The sequence below is a fragment of the Salvia hispanica genome, chromosome 5, assembly GCF_029641045.1.
Source record: "Salvia hispanica isolate PSC_SH4W2 chromosome 5, Shi_PSC_v1, whole genome shotgun sequence".
NCBI lineage: Eukaryota > Viridiplantae > Streptophyta > Magnoliopsida > Lamiales > Lamiaceae > Salvia > Salvia hispanica.
Window position 1 is genome coordinate 32409958 of NC_142696.1, and position 19669 is coordinate 32429626.

At 36.8% G+C, this 19669-nt stretch overlaps 1 protein-coding gene across 2 annotated transcripts; it reads left to right on the forward strand.

The window, feature by feature from the left end:
- The first annotated feature begins 5927 nt into the window (after positions 1 to 5927).
- On the forward strand, positions 5928 to 12765 carry LOC125188368 (protein argonaute 4-like). 2 transcript variants are annotated; one of them, XM_048085165.2, is made up of 24 exons: positions 5928 to 6034; positions 6357 to 6403; positions 7388 to 7629; positions 7725 to 7930; positions 8018 to 8242; positions 8331 to 8467; positions 8589 to 8686; positions 8783 to 8880; positions 8972 to 9134; positions 9218 to 9334; positions 9425 to 9532; positions 9662 to 9724; positions 9805 to 9918; positions 10003 to 10168; positions 10254 to 10366; positions 10484 to 10621; positions 10835 to 10965; positions 11220 to 11285; positions 11471 to 11534; positions 11607 to 11718; positions 11824 to 11897; positions 12088 to 12182; positions 12267 to 12298; positions 12407 to 12765. In XM_048085165.2, exons 3-24 carry the CDS (start codon positions 7396 to 7398, stop codon positions 12580 to 12582), a joined length of 2730 nt encoding a protein of 909 aa, XP_047941122.1. In that variant the 5' UTR covers positions 5928 to 6034; positions 6357 to 6403; positions 7388 to 7395; the 3' UTR covers positions 12583 to 12765. The 2 variants fall into 2 exon arrangements, with proteins under 2 accessions (XP_047941122.1, XP_047941124.1); XM_048085167.2 differs by lacking the exon at positions 6357 to 6403 and having other exon boundaries at positions 5935 to 6034.
- Positions 12766 to 19669: the final 6904 nt, after the last annotated feature.

The window sequence follows — 19669 nt, forward strand, 5'->3', positions numbered from 1 at the left end:
ACCAATGCTTCGGCTAGCCGACCGCTTAGCGACGCGAATCGGCTAGCCGATGAGCTAGCCGCTATTGGAGATGCTCTAAACTTAGAATATGCATTTTGTAGACCATTTATGCTATTTTTGGCAATTGCCCACTCTTACTCCAATTTTTATGTTTTTGGACGATATGCAATTTTATAACCATAATTATTTACACTTCCTTCAATTATCAACGGGTATAGTAAATGGAGAATCTAGTGGTTTAATCATCCAAATTGAATTTAGCACAATTGTACCAGGAAAGTAGTTGAACCGTTTTATATTTGTGGGAAAGTGGTGTCATTTCTAAATCACGTGTCATAAAATGATCCCCTCCTCTGCAATGGACCGTTCAATGCACTAAAATGGAATGTATAATATTTTAATGTAAAAAACTATATCAATATTATCTCCTAATTCCAAAAAAAACCCACAACACAATAGTATATATTTTTCTTTTAGCTATAATTGAATGATTATTTACATGGAACAGAATCGACTTTAAATGTATCAACGGATAACATTTTTCTGAAAAAAAAAACTAAGAGTACTATTTATTTCATATATTAGTTTATAAATATTACTGATGCTATTATACTTCCCCTATCTCATAAAAAATAGAATCAGCAAAAGGCGATTTTGTCGTCTTGGTGGCCCCCACACTTCGGCCCGATATTATGTGAGGGAGTTCAATCAGCGTACGCAGTAGCCTGTTAAGGGGGAGACCTTAACCCACTGGCTGCCAAAGTCCATCTCCCAAGGCCTCATACTTGTACCTAAGAGATGAAAGCAGCTATACGCAGTAGTGGAATTCAAACCAGACTCATTGCAGCAAGATCTGTCCCTCCGTTGCCAATTGCGCTGCTCCTGCATCCTATAAAAGTATGAGTGGGCAATTGCAGCAAGATTCTCCATTTGTCCCAAAACTAGACAAAGTCACTAATTTCCATTCATGTAAAATTTTCTTCAACTCATTACTTATATACGTTTATTTATTTACAACTTATATCACTAAGACCTACCATTACAACTTACTAAACACTATTTTCTCTGTCCCTCATTTTTTATCCACTTCGTATTGGGCACGGATTTTAAGAATGTAAAAAAAATTAGTTTAAAAATTTAATGGAATGTGATGTGGACCCCACAATCCAACACTACTTCTATTATCTTTTGTCTCTCTCTTTCTTACTTTTTTCGATCTCTCTCTTATTTTACCATTGCATATTAAAACACGGGCCGCATAAAGTTTGTCTTTTGGGGCGGAGGGGTGTTAATTAATTGTGTAATAAATTGGAGTGAAATGAATTAGTGTAATGTGTGTCTTACTTACCATTTATGGTAAAAAAAAAAAGGAAAATGGGACAATAATTAGAGATGGGCAAAAATGGCAAAGTTGGACAAGAAATAGAAAATAAATAGAATAATAATAACGTGGGTCTCAATATCTACTAACATTACTTTAACTATCATTTTTCTTCATTCTCTTGCAAAGTTAGCCACTCTCATACAAAAAAAATACCCCATTCGTTCATAAAAGATAGTGTATAACAAGAATTTTAATAAGAAATTGATAAAGTAAGAGAGAAGATAAGAAAAAGTTGGTTAAATAAGAGAAATGTGGAAGAAAAAGTGAGTAAAATATGAGAAAGATGAGAAAAAGTAGGAAAAATATGAAAGAGAAACTTTCCATTTTTATAAATGAGATTATTTTTTGTAGATATTTTAAAATGGCGATACGAGACTATTTTTCATGGAACCCTATATTAACTTTATAAAAATTGATTAACTTTCATCCATATTTATTTTGTGGTTATAAATAGTTTGTGACATTCTAGATGGTAAAAATAATGACAATTAGGGTACAGTGGGTAGGGCGGGCGTGTCAGTGAGATGGGACTGATGGGTTAGTATCGAGGCAAATCTTAAATATGGGAAACATTACAACACCATTACCTAAATTAATGGTCTTATGCACACATGTTCCCCACACAATTACATAACGGTGTATATAAGTATGGTAATAGAAATTCAGTAATTCTAGTTACTTAAAAATACCGTCTACCTATAGAAGAAAAGAATGATAGTGTACTATTTCTATTGTTAGTACACCAAACAATGTTCTTTTATTCCGATTACAAATATTAATGTTAAACTATAGATATCGTAATATATTTAAAGTAGGGCTGACAATTTTTGATCCGACACGAATTCGTATGAAGTTAATCCCATATGAACACATACGTTTAGGATTTGAGTCCTTATAGGGTCGACCCAATAATCGAAAATTTGGGTTGGGTTGGGTCGGATTTGGGTCGGGTTGGGTTATCCGTTAAGAAAAAAATTTATTATTTTGATTATTTTTATTAATTAAAATAATATATTAAATTTTAATTTTAATTATTTTTATTAATTAAAACATATATATATTTTTTAATTTTATGAGTAAAAATATGATTAATACTATTATTAATTATTTTTTATAATAAAAAAATATTACTGCATACTTAAATTTTATTAAAAAATAATTATTTTAATTATTTTTACTTTATTATTTAGATTTAATTTTAATATACTTTAATTTTATTATTGGATTTAAAAATTATTTAAATTAATTATTTAAATTTTATAATATCTTATTTTATCGTGTAATATCAAATTTTAATTATAAAATATCATATGTCGGTCGTTATCGTATAACGTTAAACTATATTGTACAGTAACTTACTATCATTAAAAGATGACAAGTATTTTTTTAGATGACACGAAATCCACACGAATCCGACACGAATTAGTTGGGTTGTACCCGATAAGAACACGATGATTTCGGGTTGGGACACGATGAGGTTGGGTCGATATTAGGTTGACCCGATAGCGATCCAATATGCACGATTTGCTAGTCCTAATTTAAAGTAATTGTGTATAGGAGAATATACTGAGTATTTGACTAATCTGTATTTAAGTAATCGTAATATTTTATATTATTGGTAGTATTGCGATGTTTGATGTGTTCTGAAAAGGGCTAAACATTACTCCCTCCGTCCGTGAATAGGAGTCCCGTTTTTCCATTTTAGTCCGTCCGTGAATAAGAGTCCCGGTTCACTTTTATCATAAATGGTAATAAGGTCTCACCTTCCACTAACTCACTCCACTCACATTTCATTTAAAACTAATATATACAAGTGGGACCCCTATTCCACTAACTATTTTCCATCTACTTTTCTTAACATTTCTTAAAACCCGTGCCATTGAGAAATGAGACTCCTAATGGTGGACGGAGGGAGTACAAATTAATATTCCATCCGTCACCTACAAATAAATTAATAATTTTTTTTCTGTTTTCCTCACAGAAATAGTGTCTATATCAATTTATGAAACTTTTTAATTTAAGGGTTTATCGTTCCTAAATAATATGCACTTTAGCCTTTAGGGATGACACGAGTTTTAATTTAAAATTGATAAAATAAGAAAGATGTAGAGAGAAAAAGTAAATAAAATATTATTAGTGGAGAGTGAGTGACACTTCATTAGAAAGAAGATATTTTTCAAAATTAGAAAGTGAATATTTTTGTATGACGGACTAAAAAGAAAATAGTGCATATTCTTGTGAAACAGAGCGGAATATCATTTATGGGTCCACCATCCACTTATTTAAATCATATTTTATCATTATATCTTACTTTACCTATTAAGCATTTAAACTCGTGGCAATCCCCAATTACTCTGTTTTAATCAATAGCATTTAACTAGTTTGAATTCAATACTTCAATACGTGTAAAGTTCTAGTGATGACATTATGACATAATGTAAGTATTTATAGTTTATTGTACTTCTGTGTATATTGAAAGAAAGAAATAAGGTTGTGTATATAATTAGAGATACTATTAAATACCCGGTCTGTTATTTACATACATATTTTGACTCGATACGAATTTTATATTTTGATTCAACACATATTTTAAGAAATTGTTAAACTTATATAAAAAATAGTAAAAAAGTTAATAGAATATCGATCTAATTTTTTATATATTAATCTTATTGTAGAATGTAATTATAATTGATAAATAGAGTATGATTTCCACTTGGTAAGAATTGAAAAAAGATGAATATCTTTTTAAATTGAGTATATAATATGTGTGGCTTTTGGAAGCTGAAAAAAGAACAGATTTATCGTACTCTATAATTAAAGCGAGCTTAAACAAAATTAAATTTATTGTACTCTGTAATTAAAGATGTTAAATATCGTAATACACCATAATTGATTGCGAGTTGCTTCATGGGGCTTATAAATATTGGCATAGTAGAGCTCAACCACACATTTGACAAAGTATAATGCAATAATAACAATACTATATTGTAATTTGATGGATATGAATATTGATCGGCCAGACAATTTCTTCATGTTAAGTTGTTTAATCTAATTATATTTGTTCCAAATTCTGTTACATGAAATTTAATTTGATTAGGCCGATCAGTTTCACCGATTATGCTTATAATTGATACGTTATCGTATTGTATTGGAAATAAAAATCAATTAACACTCCGGGCCCGTTGATTGTCAGATAAATTTTGTTTATGATTGATGTGCACATGATTCACAATTGATTACCTATCATATGTTTGAAAATATAAATGAAATTGTTATGATTTTTTGATCTTGTATTTATCAATTAAATATAATTAATTTACGTAAGATATTTTTAATTAAAGTAATAACAATATGAACAATAACTATAAATTTTCATTAAAATTTACTTAATAAGTTATTAAACGAGAACATTATAACAAAAATAATAGTATATATATTAACATCATTACTACCACAATTATAGTTATTTATTGTTATTATTTATTTTTATGTGATACTCCGTGTTATTTATGGTTGTCTGTTACTCGTGTTTAATATTTTACGACTATGTTCACTATTGCATGATTTGTTACTTTAGCAAGTGATTGTAAGTTGTAACTAAATAATTGACATATCTTAGTTATAAAAAAAATATTTGATTATACATATTTATAGATATATTTATATATTTTACTTGCGAGAAGAAAATGCATTATTAGTATTATTTAAAAATACTCATAAATTCTTGAACATTCAAAAAATTATTCGCTCTATTCTGATAATATTTCATACCGGCATAACTCAAATGTAACAAAAGTGGCATGAAAATTAAAGAGAGAAAAGTTAGAAGAGAGATGAGAAAAAGAAAATAAAGAAGTGAGATAAGATAGTATCGTAATGTAAAGAAATTTGGTATTGACACCGTTTTAAAACGTAATTATTAAAAAGGAAAGAAAACTTAAAAGTAGTACTCCCTTACTTATACAAGACTAAGTTTGACCGAGCATAATTTTTAGAAATGTAACGGAAATGGTTAGTGGAAGATGAATCTTATTTTTATACTGTGAGATAAAGTTAGCTGAATGTGATCATGTGAGGTCCATTTCAAAAGAGGAATAAAAAAATAAATGAGATACTCCCTCCGCCCCAAGATAAGTGACTTGTATTCCTTTTTGGGGTGTCCCACTATAAGTGACCTATTTCCATTTTTAGCAAAAAGTCATCTCTCTTACTTTATTCTCCACCTATTTTATTCTCTCTTCTCTCCTCAACTTTTTTCTCTCTTATACTTTACCCTCTTCACTTTAACTTATTTAAATTTAAATACTATTCCTTAAATCCCGTGCCCAAAAGAAGTAGGTCACTTATCTTAGGACTAAGGGAGTATTTATTAGTGGACGGACGAAAAATACTACTCCTACCACTAGACAATTATTGGAGGACGAAGGAGTAATATTTTGTGATATTTGTATGAGCTCAGGGATCTAAAGTGTAAAATTCATTTTCAAGGGACCGAAATGAAAATTCATTCTAATAAATATAGAAAATGTAAACCAAATAAAAGCAGTAGTCCTCGGTTTGTTTCTATATCTCGCAATTTGCGTCACTCTGTAGCTCCACTCCTCACTCCTCTCCTTTCTCTCTCTAACGCCTTCGTCCTTTTATTTTTTGGTAAATCCTCTCTCCCTCTTATTAAAGGCGTTGAAGAGGCCCATTTCTAGGGTTTCCCGTACGAATCTAGTTGTGTTTTTCATCTTCTTCCACTTCAATTTGGGTTAATTTTTTGAGCAGTGTCGCCGCTTATTGTATGTGAAGTTTGTCAATTTCATTGTTCGTCTCCCCCACCCTGTGTAGTTTTGCTGTAAATTGGTGTTTGGGAGTGAATTTACTCTACTTTTGCTGAAATCTGTTTGTGGTGCATGTGTCATTATTTAAAAAAAATTAAAAATTTAATCTTTGTGTTGACTTGTTTTTTCTGGGCGAATTTTTACAGTTATTCAAGAACAGAGAGCAGTCGCTTTTCTCGGGAGTTTTTTTGAGGTATAAAACTGTATTTTGCTACATTTTGCGGGTTTGTGTGTGTATTTTTTTGGGTTCAATTTCTGTTTTTTTTTTTGTTTTCTCCCCTTTCCTGACATGCATGTGTTTAAATTAACTTGAATCGCCATGGGTTTTACTTGTTGGCAATTTTATCATATATTCACAGCCATGTTTGTGTGTGTGTGTTAGTTTTTCTACATTTATTTAAAAGTTTTGAACTTTTGTTAAAATTAGGGTCTTTTTTCTCGGAATTCTCTAAAAAAAGTAATTTCATGGTAACCTTTAGTGGCTATTTTGATAGATCTACAATATTGGGTAGATGCATTCCGTTTTCCTTATTTTTAATTTGACATGCAATTATTTTTTATGACTGTTAGTACTTTGTGTACAATGGATCCAAGTCTTTATTTGTTTTTCAAAATTATCTGTACTTTTGTCAGAGCACAAGTTTGTGGCTTGAAGTTCTTGAGTCTCTATTTCATAAACTTCTTTTTACCACTGGTACATTTTACTAAATAAATGTTCAGTCTTCAGTCAATGGCCTTCTTTGAATCATAGTTGCTATTTGTTATCTTGTCACAAATGTGTCTGGATTTGCATGTTGTTGTTACTTTTCTTTGTATGTATAAAAGAAATCACTTTAGTATATTGTCCTTTATCCTCTAGCTGCCATGACCATTTCCTTTGGATTCTTGCTCTGCTGTGGATTTTTATAGCATTATTCTGTGTGTGCTGTTTGTTCCTTTCATGCTTTAGAAAATAAAAATACTCATCTAATTGCCTCATGTTAGAAGAGTATGACTATATTCCATGAGAAAGAAGGTCAATATAGACCCTGGGTCTTTTTTTTTTTGTTACAATAGAAATGTATAGTTGTTTTGTTTGATTTCAGTTTTTGGTAAGAACTACACTTCCGTTGAATACATGCATGGTGTTTATGTTATTTTGATTACATGCTTGATGACTTATTCACTTTCTTACTAGATCTGTCAATGGATCCATCTGAACATGATGGAAATGGGGCCTCAGAGGCTCTCCCTCCTCCACCTCCGGTTCCTCCAAATGTAACTCCTATAAAAGCTGTTACCGAACCAGAAGTAAAGAAAGTTTACCGGGCCCCAATGGCTAGACGTGGTTTTGGAACTAGAGGAAATAAAGTTCCTATCCTGACAAACCACTTCAAAGTGAATGTGAACAATGTTGATGGGCACTTCTTTCACTATAGTGTATGTTCATAGACACAGTCTCTTTTGAAATCTGTGTTCAAAATGTCGTTGATTATTCATCTCACTCTTGGGCTATCTTTCTTGTTACTTGACAGGTTGCCCTTTTTTATGAAGATGGCCGCCCAGTTGATGGAAAAGGTGTTGGTAGGAAAGTACTTGACCGAGTTCATGACACTTATGATTCTGAGTTGGCTGGCAAGGATTTTGCTTATGATGGGGAAAAGAGTTTGTTTACCGTTGGTGCACTTCCCCGAAATAAACTTGAGTTTACTGTTGTGCTTGAAGATGTTACTTCAAGTCGGTGAGTAATCCTCTCTATTGGTTAAAGGGTGTTATTGAGGTATTATTATTATAGTGGTCTCTTAATGCTTATGGGTTGTTGCATTAGGAACAATGGAAATAGCAGTCCTGGGGGACAAGGAAGTCCCAATGAAAGTGATAAGAAAAGGATGAGACGTCCGTATCAATCCAAAACCTTCAAAGTGGAGATAAGTTTTGCTGCTAAAATTCCTATGCAAGCCATAGCAAATGCTTTGCGTGGCCAGGAATCTGAAAACTCTATGGAGGCCTTCCGGGTTTTGGATATCATCTTAAGGCAACATGCTGCTAAGCAGTAAGTTTTGCTTGCACTGGAATGCTAAATGATGAATTTTATCCAAAGAACTTTGCTGACGTTGTCCTCATTGTGTCTTTTCTATCAGGGGTTGTCTGCTTGTTCGTCAATCATTCTTCCATAATGATCCAAAGAACTTTGCCGATGTTGGAGGCGGGGTTCTTGGCTGCCGAGGCTTTCATTCAAGCTTCAGAACTACGCAAAGTGGCTTGTCGTTGAATATTGGTAATGTTCGGTTGCAAAAATATATTCTCCCCTCTGTTATGTAGTAGTAGTATCTATTTTTACCATATGGTCTCCAGTTTTTCATATTGATAACGATTGATGTGTGCTGTTTGTATCCCAGATGTATCTACGACCATGATCATCCAGCCAGGACCTGTTGCCGACTTTCTGTGTGCCAATCAAAATGCGAGAGACCCGTTCTCACTTGATTGGGCAAAGGTGAGAATAACATGTCTCAGACTCTCAGTCTTCTTTTGTCATTGCATTTAGGGTGTGTCTATTGATTATGGATTCTCTTCAATTCTAATTTCCCAGGCCAAACGCACTCTCAAGAATTTGAGGATCACAACTAGTCCTACAAACCAAGAGTTCAAAATAACCGGGTTAAGTGAAAAGTCTTGCCGTGAGCAATTGTAGGGTTCCTTGTTCTTCTCAATTTTCTTGCTTCTCTTTTAAATTCTTTCCCCGGTTTATTAGAGGTTCTGAAAAATTGAAAAATTGCAGGTTCACATTAAAGCAAAAAAGTAAGGATGGTGATTCTGAACCAGTAGAAGTGACTGTATATGATTACTTTGTCAAGCACCGTAACATTGACCTGCGATATTCTGCTGATCTGCCATGCATTAATGTTGGGAAGCCTAAACGACCAACATATTTCCCTGTTGAGGTGGAAATGTGGATTAGATTCTATTTTTATGAAATACTTACTTCACAATAATGTTTTGTTGATTGATTTTTGGCTGGTATCAGCTATGTTCTCTGGTCTCATTGCAACGTTATACAAAAGCTCTGTCAACTTTCCAACGCTCATCATTGGTTGAGAAATCACGGCAAAAGCCACAGGAGAGGATGTCTGTACTGAGTAATGTATGCTTTGTTCTGCTCACGACTTCTGTACACCTTCTAGCATAGTATGTAAATGTCAACTTACTTAGTGTTGCCTTTTTGTTGTTGCAGGCTTTAAAAATCAACAACTATGATGCTGAACCTATGCTTCGTTCCTGTGGTGTTACCATCAATAGCAATTTTACTCAGGTTGAAGGCCGTGTTCTTCCTCCTCCTAAGGTATAGTGTTGGTATACTGATAATCCTTCAGCACTAAGTTACGTATATGTAAGTTGGTTATGATTGATGTACTCATTTATATTCTGATGAAGGGTGTCGATGATTTACTGTTTTTATGTTTGATTGCAGCTGAAAGTTGCGGGTGGAGATGATTTGTTTACTCGGAATGGGAGATGGAACTTCAATAATAAGGTTTACTGCACACTTCACCTTGCTTTATGAAAATATCTGTATGTAATTCCATGTTCTTATAACAATTGTATTTTGGACAGAAATTTGTTAATGCTTGCAAGATTGAGCGCTGGGCTGTAGTAAACTTTTCTGCTCGCTGTGATGTACGTGGCCTGATCAGAGATTTGATGAAAGTTGGTGAATCAAAAGGAATCGTACGTCAACCATATTCTTTTGACCTGGCTGTTTTATGTTTGTAAATGGCTGGGACTTTATAGTTTATATAATTTATATGGTAGGCTGTGGAAGAACCATTTGATGTTTTCGAAGAAAGTCAGCAGTTTAGACGAGCCCCACCCTTGGTTAGAGTGGATAAGATGTTTGAAGAGGTGCAGACAAAGCTTCCTGGCCCACCGAAATTTCTACTATGTTTGCTTCCAGAAAGAAAGAACTGCGACTTATATGGTTTGTATTAATATTTTTCATAATCATAATTTTCTGATATAAGTTATGATTCATTATGATATGATGGCACGATGAACCATTCAAGGTCCATGGAAGCGTAAAAACCTGTCTGATTTTGGAGTTGTTACTCAATGCTTGGCACCCATGAGGGTCAATGATCAGTATCTTACCAATCTTCTGTTGAAGATTAATGCCAAGGTTAATTTCATCATCATTCATGGTCCCCTTGATGTTTCTTGATAATGATAATATACATAATATTATAGCTTCAGGATAGTTTTCAGCTTTCTTTTGCTCACTGTTAACTTCTGGCAGCTTGGTGGGTTGAACTCTATGTTAGCTGGTGAGATATCTCCTTCAATACCAGTGGTATCAAAGTCTCCCACCCTGATTCTTGGCATGGATGTCTCTCATGGCTCACCTGGACAATCTGATATACCATCAATTGCTGCTGTAAGGGCTTTAATGTCCTTGATTTTTATATATGATATTTTATCTCCATTTTGTATTTATATGCTTCACACGATCATTTCTTTCGATCTTACTGGGGAAGGTTTTACTTATTTTTCTTTACGTTCTCCTTTAAGTTAAAATTGTGCAGTGCAAATCCATCAATGTTTTCCTCTATTTGGGCACTCAGATAGAGATGTGTTGTTTAATACACAGGTTGTCAGCTCAAGGCAGTGGCCTTCAATTTCTCGCTATAGAGCCTGTGTGCGTACCCAATCTCCGAAGCTTGAGATGATTGATTCGCTATACAAACGTGTGTCTGACACTGAAGATGATGGAATAATGAGGTAAGGATTTGATTAAAGTTATCCACTGTTTTTAGGCATGAGATGCCACTTTGAGCTGTAACTGTATGGCATTGTACAGTTCTAGCTCACTCTTGTTTTTCATCGCTGATGCACTGAAATTCAAAATCAGGTCATGGTGATGATTGACATTTTGACTGCAGAAAATAATATATCCTGCATCTATATATTGGCATGAAAAGCCAAAATGCTTGTAAATGATGTTTTACCTAGTTTTCTTTCCCCTCTTATTGTAGGGAGCTTCTGGTTGATTTCTACACTAGTTCTGGGAAAAGGAAGCCCGATCAGATAATCATCTTCAGGTACCATGTGAACGTAATACTTGTCTCACAGGCAAAGTGACAAATTGAATCAAGCATATTGAGCAATTTACAAGTTTGTATTTAAGATGATACTAGAATATACCTTAAAATTCATTTTTTCCTTAAGTTATTGTATGGTTAGATTCTCTTATTATGTTTGACCTATTTTCTTGGAATGAATTCAGAGATGGCGTGAGTGAATCCCAATTTAATCAAGTTCTGAATATTGAGCTCAACCAAATCATAGAGGTCAGTGCTCCCTCCAACATTTCAATGCATGCCGGTTTATCCTGTTCTCAACCATTCTTCCACATTCTGTAGGCCTGCAAATTCCTTGATGAGAACTGGAATCCAAAGTTTGTGGTCATTGTTGCGCAGAAGAACCATCACACAAAATTTTTTCTGCCAAATGCTCCTGAGAATGTGCAGCCAGGTGACACTTTCAAACTCTCATTTACCTTGAATGAAATTTCCTCACATCTTACGGAAGTGGAATAATTTGACTCTCATTGGTGTTTATTGCTTATCCAATTTACAGGGACTATAATAGACAATAAAGTTTGTCATCCGAGGAACTATGACTTCTACTTGTGTGCACACGCTGGAATGATTGTAAGCAAATTTTAATCTCTTTTATATGCACGAATACTTATATATATCTTCAGCCATCAAGAATTATGGTTTGAAAAATTTGTTGAAAATCATTTTAATGGCCTATTTGTATGCTAATGTTGAATTTAATCCTTTCCATGAAATGAGGTATAAGAGTAACCTGCTAATTTGTTTTAATTTTAATCTACAGGGCACGACTCGGCCGACACATTACCATGTCTTATTGGATGAGGTGGGCTTTTCACCAGATGACTTGCAAGAACTCGTCCATTCCCTGTCCTATGTGTAAGTGGATCGTCAAGCCGGGAAACCAAAATCCGTGTGTTAAATTCCTCCCTCATCCTAATACTCTTGTCATGATCTTTGCAGGTATCAGCGCAGTACTACGGCTATATCTGTTGGTAAGTAATCGACAACGAGATTTCTGTTTCTGTTCATCTTCATCTATTTTGTTCCTGATTTCTCGCCTTCATGTCCCTGACTCTCCTATATGTCTGTGCTTTCTGCAGTTGCCCCGATCTGCTATGCACACTTGGCAGCCACCCAGTTGGGCCAGTGGATGAAATTTGAAGATGTGTCAGAGACGTCATCCAGCCACAACGGGACTGGGCCAGCTGCTGCTCCACCAGTTCCCCCAATGCCCAAGTTGCAGGAGAGTGTCCGCAACTCGATGTTCTTCTGCTAGGATGCCTACTTTATGTGGACTACTAGGTTGTATGTAGCTTTTCTCATGACTTGGAAACGACTTTGAGTGCTGAACTCGTAGCTTTTAGGATGTTTCGTTCCGTTGCGATGTTTTTTGGTTTTCTTTGTGGTGATCGCATGGGAACGCCCGTTTGTTTTAATTTGGCCTCGTAAGGTATCGGTATCTGGCTATGGTCCTAAGTTATGCATTAGGGTTTTATGTGACTCCTAAAGATCCTGTTTAAAATGCTAATCCGCTGGCTTATATTAGTTTTATTATTAATATCAAAGCCTAATTAGATTAAAGCCCCATTCCCCAATTCCTTTTCGATTAGATTCTCATCTTTTTTATTGTTGAACTATTTGATCAAGTTATAAAAAAATGCTTATATTCTAATTATTGTTTAAAAATTTAAGTGGACTTCAAAAGAATATTTGTCACAGGCGACACCTCAATTTAAAAAGATGTACTAAAACAAAACTGCTTAGGCTTTTCCAGCAAGGCTTTTCAAAATCTTCACATGCATATGAGCTTATTATAATCTGCCAACAATTAAGATGTTTTACCAGACCACATATTCCAAAGTTCAATAATTAAACCTTTTTATACACAAATTGTTTGTATATGTACAGTCATAAACTCACTAGCAGCTGGGATTGTTTAACCAAAACAACGTAACATAAGGGTCACCATTAAAGCCACACCATTAGCAGGTGGTCTTCAACCAGCTCGATCTCCAAGATCTGAAGACATTTGAAATACTCCCTCTGCCCACCAATAATCGTCTCATTTTATCATTTTAATACGTCCACCAACAAATGTCTCATTTGCTTTTTTACTACTCCATTTTTTATAATAGACCCCACATTTCACTAACTTTATTTTACTCACATTTCACTATAAAACAAATATACAGAATATAAAAGTAGCACCCACCTTTCCTTAACTTTCTTCATACATTTTCTGATACATTTCTTAAAATTCGTGTCCGATCAAACTTGACCTTGTAAATATGGACAGGGGGAATAATTAGGTTGAGTGCCAAAAACCCCTTAATGGGCATTTACATTGTCCAAATCATACTTTTATGCTTACCACTCTTCTTCAATGGATATATGATCGCTTGATACTTTTATGAAATTTCAAATATCCATTCATTTTGTAGCGATGTTATAAATACAACTAAAACTTTTTTTCATGGACGAATCTAAAATTTGGTTGTGAGTTATATAGAAGAACCCACCTCGATGATCTCAGGGTAAGATGCAATTTATATGTGAAATGTTCATGCTTGAATTCTAATGTAGGTCCATAAATAACACAAATTGAGAATTTCACAGTACATGGGATCGTTTGGAACTGAAATGGAGTCAAATGCCAAAAGAGAAATTGACGAACTACATCAAGCTAGCGACTTGGTTTGAGAGTCTAGGTGATTAAAATGAATTTACTTAGGTGATTATGAAAATTAGTGTAACTCTTAGAGGAGAGTCTAATAACTGTTTATTTTTATAACTTCGAATTCAAAACATTGATCCAACTGGTATCAAATTGAAGAGTCGTGACATGATCTTCATAGCCTATCAATTGAAGAGTTGTGACGTTGAACCATTAGGAAAAAATTGAACAAGTTGTTGCATCGCACAGTGGTGAACAGTATAGCAACAACTTTTCCAATTTCTTTCGGAGATTTAGGGATTACAAGAAGGAATACAGAAAAGAACTGAAACGAAAATTACAAATGGAAATCGAAACTACAAAGTGTAGAACAGGAAAGAGCCGAGTCGAGGAGTCCTCTTTCCGCAAGACGAGATACGCCCCGGTAGTGCTCTTCGGATTGGCGTTTCGTCCCCAAAGATAAAACGGCTACGTCTCTGGTGAAGCAGCACCGCTATCAGCAGAGCTCCGGCGAACTGGATGGAGGAGAGGGCAGAGTTTCGACAGAAGAACAATGTAGAGAGAGAGAGAGCTTATGATGCAGAATGCTTTCTAGTGTTTGATGTGTGTAGAATGCATGGAATGGCTAGCCTATTTATAGGCTCGGTCCACTGCAGTCGGCCATAATGGCCGTCATTAAAGCTAGACCGTAACGGTTGTCGGTTATGAGCTGTAACGTTCGGGCGTTACAAGCTCAGAGCTAGAGAGGCTGATCTAGAAGCTTCTAGATTCGTTCACGACGTGGACTATCACGTGTCAGCCACGTTGGCTTACCGCGTCATACTGACGAGGTGGCATCCCGCTTGGCTCGCTGACGTGGAAACGGTGGTGGTCTAAAAAGAACTAGACCCACTAGACTTGGGCCAAGCCCGCAACTAGGCCCAAGCACCAAGCCCACGACCAGGCATAGATTCCAACAATCCCCCACATGAGTGGAAATAGCCAAATGCAAATGCATGCAGACACAAGCTCAACCCTCGAGAGGTATATAAGCATAAGGATAGGTAGCTTTTAGCTTTGAACCTTCCATAGTCAACGCCATCGGATACACAGGCGGCCTAGTAGCGCGATGCTTTGAACTAGTCCCCCACGGCGTGCACCGAGACAATGGTGTTAACACTTAAACACCTCAACCTCATCCGTTCTCACATTTTGTGTCCTTTGCGGCCTTGGTCACCACTTTGGATTCATAAGTGTGTAATTTGAAGCGGCTACACTTCACACTTACATAGGTGATTCCTACTCAAGTATCTTGCCCTACTCGGTCTCTTTGAGAACTCAATCTCCTTGAGATCCTTAGAAATCATTAAAAGTCATAGACTTATCCTCACCACAAGCCAAGTTTTCAAACACTCTATTGCTCTCTAGGGAATAGATGTCGATGAGTGTTTCTCACGAACTCTCATCTTTAGTTTTCCCATTGAACCAAGTTCTTGGGATCTCCAGTCATCATGGTTGGGTTACCACTATGACAATTCTTTAGTTTGTGGATTTCAAACCCATTCCCTCTAGCAACTTATTCATTTGATCACGATTTAACCCTTTGGTTAGCGGATCCGCTAGATTATCTATTGACTTCACATAGTCAATTGTAATCACGCCTGTTGTGATCAAATGTCTCACGGTATTATGTCGTCGTCGAATATGTCGAGACTTGCCGTTATTGAAGCCATTGTTCGCCCTCCCGATAGCGGCTTGGCTATCACAGTGAATCAACACTGGAGGCACTGGCTTACACCAACCCGGAATATCCTCAAGGAAGTTCTTAAGCCATTCGGCTTCTTCCCCAGCTTTATCTAAAGCTATGAATTCTGATTCCATAGTTGAACGAGCTATACATGTCTGTTTCGTGGTTTTCCACGAGACAGCACCACCCCCAATAGTAAAGACGTATCCACTTGTTGAAAGTGAGTCCTTATTGTCGGATATCCAATTCGCATCACAGTACCCTTCAAGTACCGGGGGGTATCTCGAAAAGTGTAGCCCATGATTTTGAATATGTTTTAGATATCTCAAAACCCTTACAAGAGCTCTCCAATGCTCTTTGCTTGGATTACTCGTGTAGCGACTCAACTTGTTCACGGCACAAGCAATGTCCGGCCGAGTGCAATTAGTTAAGTACATAATGCACCCAATGACCCGTGCATATTCTTCTTGTGCAACGGGTTCGCCCTTGTTTTTGCTCAAGTGAACATTGAGTTCAATTGGAGTCTTAACCGGCACGCCATCATAGGCATTGAATTTCTTCAATATCTTCTCAACATAATGAGATTGGGTTAAGATGATTCCATCGGATGTTCTTAGAATTTTCATTCCAAGAATTACATCGGCTAGACCCATGTCTTTCATGTCAAAGTTTCTCTTTAACATGGCTTTTGTCTCGTTAATCACTTGAGTGGTACTCCCCATGATTAACATGTCATCAACGTAGATACACACTATAACGTACCCATTATTAGTGCTCTTAATATAGACACATTTGTCACACTCGTTGATTTTAAACCCATTTGATAACATCACATTATCAAACTTCAAGTGCCATTGCAACGACGCTTGTTTTAATCCATAGAGGGACTTAACCAGTTTGCATACCTTCTTTTCTTGTCCGGACACTACAAACCCTTCGGGTTGTTCCATATAGATTTCATCCTCTAGTTCACCATTTAGAAACGCAGTCTTAACATCCATTTGATGAATCTCAAGGTTGTGCAATGCAGCAATCGCGAGAAGCACTCGGATAGATGTAATCCTCGTTACAGGTGAATAGGTATCGAAGAAGTCATGTCCTTCCTTTTGTTTAAAACCCTTTACTACCAATCGGGCTTTATACTTATCCACTGTTCCATCGGCCTTAAATATTCTTTTAAGCACCCATTTGCACCCTAAAGGTTTGGCACCTTCGGGCAAATCAACCAACACTCAAGTGTGGTTTAGCAAAATTGAGTCAATTTCGCTTTGAACAGCTTCTCTCCAATGTAACCCGTCTGGGCCATCGAATGCTACTTTTATTGACGTTGGCTCTTCATCCAACATAAAAGCAATGTAGTCAGGACCAAATGTTTTTGGTGTTCTGACCCTACTACCACGTCTTAGTACTGCATCACTTGGATCATGCCTCACTCGCTTGCGCGATTTAGGCTCTTCATCCGCGGATTTAGAACTAGTGGCTTCATCCAATGTTTTAGAACTAGTGGCCTCATCTTCAATTCTTGTCTCGGAATTGATTGGGACTTCTTCTTTGTCCTTGCAAGGAAATGTATTTTCGAGAAATACGGCATTCCTTGACTCGATTGTTCTTCCTACTGTAATAGTCGATATTTCAGACTTGTGAACAACAAATCTATATGCACTACTGTTAAGTGCATATCCAATGAAGATACAATCGACTGTTTTAGGGCCAATTGTAACTTCTTTGGGCGGGGGAACCATCACCTTGGCCAAACACCCCCACACTTTGAGGTATTTGTAGGATGGTTTCCTACCTTCCACAATTCATAAGGAGTGATGTCTTTTCCTTTGAGTGGAATTTTGTTTAGGATATGGTTGGCTGTCAAAATAGCCTCCCCCCCCCCCCACATGTTCTGGGGTAATCCTGAACTTAGTAGTAACGCATTCATCATCTCTTTTAGAGTTCGATTTTTGCGTTCCGCTACACCATTAGATTGTGGTGAGTATGGAGCAGTTGTTTGATGAATTATACCACTTGCGTTGCATAACTCCTCAAACGGGGCTACATACTCGCCTCCTCTATCACTTCGAATCGCTTTGATTTTACAACCAAGTTGATTCTCAACTTCGTTCTTATAATTTTTGAACGCTTCGATTGCTTCATCTTTACTTCTTAAAAGATAAATATAGCAATATCTTGTGCAATCATCTATAAAAGTGATAAAGTACTTTTTACCACCTCTAGTTTGCACCATCTTTAAATCACATACATCCGTGTGAATTAATTCAAGGGGTTTTGTTTTTCGTTCAACTGAGTGAAACGGTAACTTAGTCATTTTTGCCTCAAGACATATTTCACATTTGTCTTGGGTATCTACTTCAATTGCCTTTAGTAAATCTAAATTTACTAATCTTTTTACGGCTTTTGAATTTACATGTCCCAATCTACAATGCCACAAATTTGAAGACTCGGTCAAATAAGAGGAAGTAGATGCTTTATTATTATTGTTAGCCAAAGGCTTTGGAACAAGGCGCGTAGCCACACTAAGCTTGAAAAGTCCGTCGGTTACATAACCTTTTCCGAGGGACTTCCCAAACTTGTACAAAACAAACCTATCAGACTCGAATACAACTTTAAACCCCTTATTAACTAGTATTGATCCTGAAACTAGGTTCTTGCGGATGTCCGGGACATGTAGCACATCCTTCAAAGTGATCATGACTCCAGATGTCATCATGAGTATCACATTGCCAATGCCGAGGACCTCGGACGATGCTTGATTCCCCATGTTGATCTTCCTCCCTTCAACAGCGGTGTAGGAGGCAAACTTGCTCCTATCGGAGCAAACATGAGCAGTAGCGCCGGTGTCGATGTACCAGCCGCCCTTGTTGTCAACAATGTTGACCTCTTCAGTGACCACGGCAACGAGGTCATCTTCATTCCAGTCCTTGAACTCTTTCTCAACGACGTGGGCTGCCGGCTTCTTCTTCTTGCTGCGGCAGTCTTTGGCAAAGTGGCCAATTTTGCCACACTTGTAGCACTCGCCTTCAAATTTCTTTGCAGGCTGCTTGCCCTTCCCTTTGTCTTTCTGATTTGGGCGGGGGCGTTTATTGGAGGGTCCGCCCTGCTCCAACAAGTTGGCTTTGGCGTCAAGTGGGCTAAAGCCCTTAGCCTTTTGATCGATCTTGCGCACATCCGCTTCAATGCGCAGCTTCACGATCAAGTCTTCAAAACTCATCTTCTTTCGCTTGTGCTTGATGTAGTGCTTGAAGTCCTTCCAACTAGGAGGAAGCTTCTCAATGAGTATGCACCGCACAAAGTTGTCGGGCAAATTCATCCCTTCAGCCGCGAGTCCGTGGATGATCATTTGGAACTCTTGAACTTGTTCCATGACCGGTCTAGAGTCGACCATTTTGTAGTCCATGAATTTGGATACTACAACATGTTCCGTACCGGCGGCATTGTCGATACTATATTTTTTCTCTAGGCTGTCCCACATCTCTTTTGATGTGGTTACAAGAGAGTATACATTGTACAAACTATCATCTAATGCACTTAGAATAAAATTTTTACAAAGATAATCTCCTTTGCGCCATGCTTCATAGTCCGCCATGACCTCAACACTTGTCTCTTGATCACTTGGCGCGGGCGGCTCGTTCTCCGTGAGGAAGTTGGCGATGCCCAATGTTGTCAAGTAGAACAACATCTTTTGGTACCACCTCTTGAAGTCAGCCCCTCCAAATTTAGGTGGCTTCTCGGCGGGTGGCATCATTCTAGGTGCCAACGGTGCCGCACTTGGTCCTTGGAATGAACCATTCATGTTGCCCCCGAAGGAGCCAACAACATGGTTGGGCATAGGGCCCCCACCATTCATGTTGGGCATAGAGCCCGTCATGGTCGCACTGGTCCCGAAGGAGCCAATACCCGTGTTGAACCCGAAGGTTCCAACACTCGCATGAGACCCGAAGGCCCCAGCAGTCG